Here is a 9,815-nt window from a genome sequence, read left to right on the forward strand (position 1 = left end):
GGGCTTCGAGCAACGAGGGTGGAGGAGGAATCGCCGGTCGGAGGAGGAGGAAGAGGCGGGGGCTTCGAGCAGCGAGGGTTTTGGCGAGGAGGAGGGGGCCGACGAAGAAGAGGAGGGAGCGGGATTTTTGGCGAACTTTCTCACGTGCAATCCGCGCACAATTTTATCGTTTCTAAGTGCCTCAGGGACTCAGAGAAGTTTTGGCACAAAAGATCCGAACTCCAGTTTTAGGGTAAATTTTAGTAAAAATAGAATCGAAAAGGTTCCCGAATAGATATTATCTAGTCGAACTAGTGAAATCTAGAATCGACCCAGACGAACTACTTAGTCGAGCAGACAGACCATAATCGACCATAACAACTATAAAAATCTTAAATTTTGCTCAAGTGAATGCATATGGACACAAAGAGCAACCAATTGAAACATACTAAGTCACAGTGATGGTAGCTCAGTTGTAGATCTCTCATTCACAGTTCGGTTTAGCATCGCAAGATACAGTATCGAACCACAAGTCGGTAAGCGAGAAGAAGTCGAAAATTATCGAAGAACCACGAGCTGTACAATCTATTTCAGTGTGGTAACAACCTTAAGGGCTCCTTGGCTCGAATTGTCACAGGAAGAACTCCTTTTTCCATAAAATTGTCTCTGAAGCATCTCTGCAAAACCAAACACTCATAGATCACTTTCGAATGGTGCAAAAGAAACTGTCTTTGTTATCGCAGATCATATTACAATGGTCGTCAGTTAACTGATCAATGGTTGATTAGTGATAGCATATTCGTCGAAGATCTACCAATAAGATGATCTATAGAACCTCTAACTGAGATGAGAAAGTGATTACTCACTCATTGCTCAGTGTTTATTCATAAATGTTATTGTGACTCTCATAAAGCTGAAGTAGAATTTAAACAAGGGAAACTGAAATTCAGAGATTAACCTATCAAAGAATTTCATAATATATATGATTTCGAACCTAAAAGCAAGAAGATACATGTCAAAGAAAGCACACCAGTGAAAAGGCAACTTAGGTTTCGATGCTGCGAGGATATGATGGTCTAAATTCCAGGACTTCTTAGAGCCATGAACTTGCATTGTTCAGTCATGGCCAGCAATTGAGCCTCCTTCTTGTCTAACAGAGCTCTCAGTCTTGCATTCTCTTCGATGAGCTTTTGAACTTCAGCCTCCTTCTGAACCTTCTCATTCTCCAAGCGAGTAGTCTCTGCAATCAGCCTGTACGCCAAATAAAAGAAACATTTCCAAGTTTCAATTTCCAGATAAGAAACGTTAACGAGTTTCAAATTTCAGACATTAATTTCTGAAGAACAACTAGTCCAAGTCTTATAAACAGAAGTTACTTATCATCAATGGTTGAATTCTATGGGGAAACAGGAAGAACATTTGTTTGGTACGAAAATATTTTCAGCTGTAACAATCACGCAAGATGAAGTATTACACAAATCTCAACTAGTCCAGAAATTATCATGAAAAGTGTAAGAATATTACCACAAATTAAATCGATATCATTTTAACAAAATCAAGGAAGGAATGTTTTACACATTGAGGCATACTGAACAAAGATTTCCTTATTTTGAGCTTTTGTGCTGCCATCATGACTTAAATTTGAATAAAATACAGCTTATCTACTTATGCTGTGGGAGTAGATAGCTACATAGGAACAATAAAAGTTCCGAACACTAGTTCAATAGTGATCGTGAATTTAAGAACGGCTATTTACAGACAGTCTTATTGCAAGGCATGAGAAAAATTTGTTAAAGCAAGAGAAGTGAGTAAAATTCTAAATTTGCTTTATCTAAACTATTAAACAAAAAGTATTTCCTATCTAATGTAGAACAACAATTTTCCAAAATAAAGTTTAGTCGCACAACTAAAATAATCGAATCATGCGGTAGGGTAAAATATGTATATATAAAATGTTGTGCCTGTCAAAAAGCTCATCAAAAGATAGACATGGTTGCTCTGTTGAAAGGAGGAATTCTCTGACACTAATGAGACTTCTAACAAATGATCTCAATGTCTCAAAATTCTGCTTCACGCGGTGAAGCTCCTGCTTATTATCTTCAGCTTGCTGACGCTGTCGTGATGTTTCTTCAACCATATCCTCCACCTTCTGCCGCATTTCACTCAGAATACCATTTGCACCAAGTGCAAACTTTTCCATCTCTTCAACCCTTGCTGACATAATCTCGATTTGAAGGGTTTTCTTTCTGTTCTCCTCTAAACCCAACTTCACTTGTTCTTTCTGATTAGCAGCATCAGTTTCTGCCACAATAACTCTCTTAACAAGGAATTCCATAACATCGGTTATAGTATGTACCGAATTCAGCATTTCATTATTGTATGCTCCATCAGTGGCATCAAAAGATCCGGACAACTTGGGAGTATCTACAGGTTGTATTTCCCCACCTGGATCTTCAGAAGAACAAATATCATCATCCTTAGACCAGTCACATGAAGGTACACCATGCTTGTCAACAAAACCTATCCCCTCCCGGTAGATGATCCCACATGACGTATGAGCTAGTTGAGGAATTGCCATGATTCTAGCTTTAGATTTCAGGTAAGTAAACAAAGTTGCAGTAGTTTTAACTCGGCGTAGAAGGAGTTCTAACTCCTCCTTGGAGTTACTACCAGAGCATTCTGCATTAGCTGTCACCTCTGCTAGTTTTTCTTCCAGTTTATGAACTACGGATTGGTTCGACTCTGACTCCTTCAACATGGTTCTTGTTTGATCTACCTGACACTTCAGCACCAAAGGATCATCTTCATGCATTTCATTCTCCATGGTCTCCTGTTATTTTCAAATAAGCAGGATGGTTAATTTCAACTTTATGAATCTATTCCTGTGAATCAATTTTTTCCTGAAACTAAATAGCAAGAACAAGCAAAACACATTTTCAGCCAAACAAATGGGTTTGGGAAAAACTCTTCTTCTCAATCTTCATTTACTCCCTAAATTATTCTATATTGTAGCTGAAATTGACAAAACCCTACCATAAGTCTTTCCATTGCCAGCAGAAATCTTGTAGATTTGATATATTTTCAAACTTGTTCAGTGCAGATCTTTTAGCCCTTGCAGGAAAATCAAGTTGTTGTGAAGTAAACGCCAAAGGTCCTGCAGTCCACAATCAGAAAACAAAAAAAGACATTTCTTCTTCTACACTACAGATTCTACAGAAGCCAACGCCAAATATAAACAGGAAGAACAGGAATTTTGGTTGCATTTCTTCTTCTTCTTCTTCTTTCAACTACCAATCTCACAACGTTATCATGCAACAAACCCTAATTTTGAATCACGCATAAAGCTGAAGATTCCCCAGCCGCTATCGATCCTACGAAGGTAAAGAATACCACAGTGCTGTAATCGAATCCGAACCCTAGTTACAAAAATGCCAACGCTTCGACGAGCATACGCAGCGATTTCACAGGAAAGGGAACGAATTGTGGATCAAAAGCCTACCTTTCCGATAGAAGGCGGAGGCGATTCGAATGCTTCCTCTCTTTTTCTCCTCGGCTTCCGCTTCCGACTTCGCCTACGCTTCTGATTTTATTCTCCACTGTTCCTTCAAATCCCAGGCTCAGCTCGCACCGAAGGGAAAGGTCAATTTAAGTAAGGAGAAAAATGGAAAACTTAATTTTGAGCTCTAAATCGCAGGAAAACAAATTCTATTTTAAGAAATTAACGAGGACATGTTCCATCACATTTATCCGCTGTTTTCTTTTTCGAAAAATTTCTTGCCGATTCTTTGGTGTTGGACAAAATTCTCCATGGACAATCATTATCTACCATCTAGAATTAAGTAATTGCAAGAGAGCGACGTGCGAATTGCAATGGGCAGTATCAAAAACAATTATGCTCGCGTTCAACATTTTTAGTAAAAAAATATTTTTTTCCCAGTTTTTGTTGGAGGAAAATTATCGGCGTTGTTGCCATTCGCCAGCATTCAACTACGTGACAGTTGATGCTGCCTGAATTTCCGGTGCTCGAATTAATTCTCATTATTGTGAATTAATCACTTCTACTGCAGCAATTGAAAATTGGTGCAGACAGCGATTTTCCAGCGGCGAAGGCGACGACCGACGAGATTGCGACTGATACGAAGGCGATCGCGAAACGAGATGATGTCACTGCTGGATTCTCCAGCACCAACCTTGGTGAATAAATATCGATCCATTCGACCCCAATCTGCTTGCGAGCCTTCAACCGGCGTCTGGTTCCCTCGTCGCCGGATCAAAGGTGCCATCTTTTCTGCCGCTCCATGCTTCATTTTGACTTGATCGATCACGCATTTCAAAATCCCTAATTTCCCTTCGATTTTATTGGGGCCAGGAGTATCGAATTTCTTCCTCGATTCGTAGGTCAACTTTTGCCTCTGTGATTATTAGGCCTTTTGTGGAGCGACCATGATAGGTTCATTCATCTGTAGAGTTTTGATGTAAGCATTCCCGAACTCATTGCAGAAACTGAAATATGAGGATGATGATCAATATCAATACATTTTGCAGACTGGCTCTTGGCCATGTTTATCCGGCTTACAAGTGTTACAAGACTGTGGAGTTGAACAAGCCAGAGATCGAGCAGTTGCGTTTCTGGTGCCAGTATTGGTCAGTCAATCTCTTCTGTATCACCAGATTAAGATTCCTTTGATGTTTGCGGTCGCATGAGTTGAATTTGTTTGGCTGTTTTCCAGGATTTTAGTTGCATTATTGAATGTATTGGGAGCCTTTACGGATGTATTCTTCTCATGGTGAGCTAGTAATTTTGTTCTTATTTTGGTACTTTCTTCCTGCCATTTTCAATACTATTGTTCTATGTTTTCTTCTGAAGGCTTCCATTCTACTATGAAGCAAAACTGGGAGTCTACCTGTTTCTGTGGTATCCCCAAACAAACGTATGATGTTCCTTCCTGCAACTTAATCTAGTTGTTTCTAAGATTAATCTTTGAGCATCTCACATTTGAGAATTTCAATTTTACTACTCAAACAATGTGATACTTAACTAGATCTTTGTTGAGTGTGACCAAAACTGAGGAGTAATTACCTTGTCAAATTCAGCAAAAAAAACTTAAGTTATGAATCTAAATTGTTCCAGGGTGCAACAATTGTCTATGAAAAGTATGTCAAGCCTTATATCGCGGAGCATGAATATGAAATTGATCATACCTTGTTAGAGTTCAGAACAAGGGCTTCAGATAATGCACTGATAGCTCAGCAGTTAGTTGCGAGTTACTTGAAGACGGGCCTTTCTGAGATGGTGAAGTATGCTCTTTTAATGATGCCAGCACAAAAAATGAATGCTTTCCAGGTATGGTTCCTTGCAGTTTTAGATCAATTCTTGTAACAAATTGCTTCGAAGCGTGAAATGTTTTTTTTTTATGATTATTTTGAAGAACTAAATTGATCGATATGAACTACAGAGATCTGATATCACAATTACCAATAGAATTTTCCAATTTATATTGCAATCTCAGCAACTGCAGCAACCTGGGCAGCCGCAGGAATCTGTGTCAGCCTTCTGTAATGCCACCTGCTCATCAACCTGCATCAGCGCAGCAACCTCAAAGCGAAGTGAGAGCTCTGATTGATCCTATCAAGAGCAACGAGCCACAAGAACAACCAATAAAGGAAGGTGTATCTCTCCATCCTTCTCCAGCTCAGTCCCAAGAAAGAGTTCCTGAAACAGACAGTTTGCAAACTGCTCAAGTACCCACACCAACTGAAGAACCAATTGAGGTTGAGACTTCCAGCTCCGAAGCAGTACAAAACTCAGACCAGCAATTAGAGGCGGCGCCGATCGAGGAGGCAGCAACACATACAGCACGGGACAGCTTGAGAAAAAGAGTTCCCATTGCTACAATCAGCCCTGCCTAGTTTAATTTAAGCTGTTCGCTAGCCTCATCGATCCATAGCTTCTTGGCAAAAGGTTGCAAGATGATTGCTTTACTGACAATACAATAAGATTACCAATTTAGACAGTGTTCAGGTTGTGTGATTCTCATCAATCCCTGTTCATGTACGTTTGGAATTGTTGGAGTTGTGTTGCATATTCAATATTAAGATTTCTTGATGTGAAGAAGTTGGAAGATTATTTGTTTCAGACCTCTTTAAACTTGTAAAAACTTCATGCTTGCACTTGTTTCCTCCATCTATGCATTATTGTCTAACGAGGATAAAGATTAAGTACATTAATGGAATCAAAGAAATTTACTATAATTTCAATCATATTTATCTGTATTTTCATATTTATTATTATCATATTTTTCATATGTTACTTTGACAATCTATATAAATAGATTTGTTAGCCTATAACAATTATCAATGAAGTAATTGTCTTCTCTTTTATGTTCCTCTTTATTCTTTCTATCTCTTTATGTTTTTGACATTGTCACTAGCCGATTGCTATTAATGGAATTTGTTTAAAATTTATACTAATAACGATAATATAGACATAGTTATTCAACATGATCCATTATTTAAGATCTAACGATAGCAATAGCATAATTTCAAATACTTATGGAAGAAATATTGGGAACGAAAGTGAATGGAGTTTTTGCTTATCTATCTGTGATCACATTTTTCTTATATAGGAGTTCAGACCCTTTGTAGCATTAAATGATTGAATAAATATCATTTATCGTCTTTAATCGCCTTACTCAAAATGTCAACCGCCGACTATTAATAGTCAGCTATTTATGTCCGAGCTATTATAGATCCGCTATTAACATCAAACATTTCAGGTTCGACCATTAATGCATATGTTACTTATTTGAGTAAGTAGTAAAATAAATTTGGTTGACAAACCAAAGATTGATCCGTTTGGTCCAACATTCAGCATGTATAAATCGTGCTCGCACATAAATCATTTTAATTGAGTATAATTTAGATCTTGAATTTGCATCCCATACGAGTTTATGCGTGAGAGAGAGTGTATCTCCTTATTCATATTCTGTTATTTATTATAAATCAACCTCGAAGTCATAAAACTCTTAATGTAAAATTAAAAATTCTCATTCACAATTAAGTTTTTTTTTTTCCATTCACAATTCCAACAGAGTTTCCTCGGCACCAAAAGGTTAAGCAAGAAGAACAAGTGATGAGCTCGTTGGGATTGATAGTGTGGCACACTCCAATACTATATTTTGTTGGAGGCATTACTGTAAAATGGACTAAATCCTATATATAGTGATTCGTTATCCATCCATAGATAATAATAGATCGGGCTAATGGTTTCTACATATTTAATCCACATTTGATAATCTGAAATCCAATAAACTTTAGTTAGATCACTTAAATGGGTTCGGTTCGTATCCGCATATACAAATTAAAATTAAGCCCACGATTAAATCCAATAGGTCAAACTAAAAGACGTCGACCAGACCATCGATGAGGCTGAGCGCAACGGGCAAACCGCCACCGGTGGAAGTGTGAGACCGAGGAGTTTGTATCTATGGAGGTCGCCGCCGCCGCCATCCGATAAGATTACAAAGTGATGCGGTGTCTCGAAGACTGGTCGTGGAATTGTGTATCTATCAATTAAAGAGGCAACACTGATCATCAACGGATAATTGAATATTCATATTCAATGATAGATTTATTGCATTGGGCACGGATCGAATAGCAGGATTTATAATCGCGGAATGCCCTCCCACCTGGGGTCCTGCTCGATACCTAATTTATGTATCTGTTTCTTATTGTGGGATCGGCAATAGTGGGACATTTGGGATGAGTGAAATTATTTTTAGCACATTGAATAATAGGAGATCCATTTTAAGTTATATTTTTTATGATGACGGGAAGAGCTATAACGAACAACTGTTTATAACTACTTTGATCATGTAGACAAAATTCATAACATGCTAGGAGGTATCCAATTAGGAGATATGACTACGAAACTTTATTATAGAATTGTAGATTGTCAATGGTATTGATAGATCATTGAGGATCAATTATGATAATAAAATTTTTGAATTATATTTTTAAAAAATTATAATTTATCGAAGTTTAAATATATCAACATTAAAATTTTGAATTCAAATTGATCAAATATCAATTAAGTATATTAATATGAATTTCATGATATTAATTGATCCACTCACGAAGAATTTATAATACAAGATGTTTAACGAGCATGTAAAATCTATAAGAGTTTCTTTTGAATGAAATAATCATTTATTAGGAGTCTGTATTTGATATTTTATATTTCATATCACTATAAAGATTATTTATTATAATAGTACCGTAAATTCTAAAAATATATCATAGTAAATAATAATTTTATAATGATTTTAACAATATTAGAGTGATTTTGTAAATAATAATTTTCGTGTTTAAGCAAGGAGGAGTCAGGCACAAACAACATACTTGGGTTTCAGATTCCTCTCTTCATGGTCACTCAGATGCCTCTCTTCATGGATTGGTGGGGGACTGTGCTGAAAAGTACAGGAGAACAATATAACTCCATTCAAAAGGAATATGGAATCCATAGGTTTTTTATTTTTTATTTTTTAAATGTTCTTTTAATTACTCTGTTGATTAAGAATATTTTTTTTAAAAAAATTAAATATCAGAGATTTAAAAGTATTTTAAACAAATCAAATACTGAAAAATAACACATGACAAGACTACTGCTCATGTCTATATATTGACTTCCAGTCCACTGCCTCAGTCCCTTTCCTTTCCTAATTCGCTTCTGGATTGCTATAAGTTCAGTAGGCTCCCTCTTCCCAATTCCTTCTCCACTGATTGCCATCCAAGCATTCGTTGTTTCGCCTCGATCGCCGGCCATGAATCCCTCCATGGACATCGGTAAACTCCTCGACAGGATATGGGTTGCAGCTACGATCTACCTCACCAGGCCTCGATCTGGCGTCGAGGACTTGCACAGAGACCTGGAGCTATTGAGGGTCAAGCTGGAAGACGTCAACCGGACCATCAATGAGGCTGAGCGCAACGGTAAAACCGTCACCGAAGAAGCTCGACTGTGGAAGAGCCGGGCCGAGGCGTTTGTATCTAAGGTCGCCGCCATCCAACAGGACTACAAGGCGATGCAGTGCCTCGGAGGCTGGTCGTGGAATTGCGTCTCCGTCAATCAGAGGGTCACCAAGAAGCTGAAGGAGGCGCAGGAGTTGATTAGTAAAGTGGATTTTTCTAGGGTTGTCGTTCCGCCATCGCCGCCATCGCCGCCATCGCCGCCGTCGTCGTCGTCTGACGATGGCTGCTGCTGCTTCATCTGCTGCTGTTGCTGCTGCTGCTTTTGAGCTTCTTCCATATCAAACAATTAAACGATCCTCAGTAGAACATTCAATTCTGGTATGTTGAGGAATTAAATTAATACGATGGCAAATAAATAGCAGTGAAGATTTGCGACTATGAAAAAAACATGGCACGCATGCCATACAGTCAAGGGTTCAGAAAACAGTGTCAGAAAAATAAGCTAATAAGCAAGAGGTAGGCCTGTAGGATTAAAAGATAGCAGCAATAGGGTTAATTTGTAAGCAAAAAACAGCAACAAAGAAGAATGTAAAGACGAGTTGCATGTGTGTATTCCATTAATGCTGTCACATTAATATCAAATATTGTGAATGATCAAGTTATCGATTAACGAATGATCTGTCGTGCACGATCGACCTATGAAAGATTTCTGTCAGAGAAAAGGAAGAGAACCTGAAATAAACTTCAGTAGGAGGTTAGATTGACATCGGAGAGTCCTGACGGCTCCTCCAACATTTAAGTTAGGATTATTCGAAGGAGGAGATGACGGTCAACGAAAGAGAAATAGAAGAAGAAAAAAAAATTCT

At 38.0% G+C, this 9,815-nt stretch overlaps 1 protein-coding gene and 1 pseudogene across 3 annotated transcripts; one reads left to right on the plus strand and one right to left on the minus strand.

Moving 5' to 3' along the window:
• Positions 1-441: 441 nt before the first annotated feature.
• On the minus strand, positions 442-3,753 carry LOC141840905 (uncharacterized). Of its 3 annotated transcripts, none has more exons than XM_074728999.1 (5): positions 3,479-3,753; positions 3,013-3,133; positions 1,941-2,809; positions 1,010-1,230; positions 442-656 (listed from the first exon to the last, which is right to left on the minus strand). In XM_074728999.1, exons 2-4 carry the CDS (start codon positions 3,025-3,027, stop codon positions 1,056-1,058), a joined length of 1,059 nt encoding a protein of 352 aa, XP_074585100.1. In that variant the 5' UTR covers positions 3,028-3,133; positions 3,479-3,753; the 3' UTR covers positions 442-656; positions 1,010-1,055. The 3 variants fall into 3 exon arrangements, with proteins under 3 accessions (XP_074585100.1, XP_074585101.1, XP_074585102.1); XM_074729000.1 differs by having other exon boundaries at positions 3,013-3,090; positions 3,479-3,496; XM_074729001.1 differs by lacking the exon at positions 3,013-3,133.
• A 460-nt stretch (positions 3,754-4,213) lies between these two features.
• On the plus strand, positions 4,214-6,096 carry LOC141841819 (HVA22-like protein h; annotated as a pseudogene).
• The last annotated feature ends 3,719 nt before the right edge of the window (positions 6,097-9,815 follow it).

Source organism: Curcuma longa, chromosome 11 (assembly GCF_044706935.1).
Source record: "Curcuma longa cultivar G26 ecotype Majalengka, Jawa Barat chromosome 11, ITB_CL_G26_1.1, whole genome shotgun sequence".
NCBI classification, from domain to species: Eukaryota; Viridiplantae; Streptophyta; class Magnoliopsida; order Zingiberales; family Zingiberaceae; genus Curcuma; species Curcuma longa.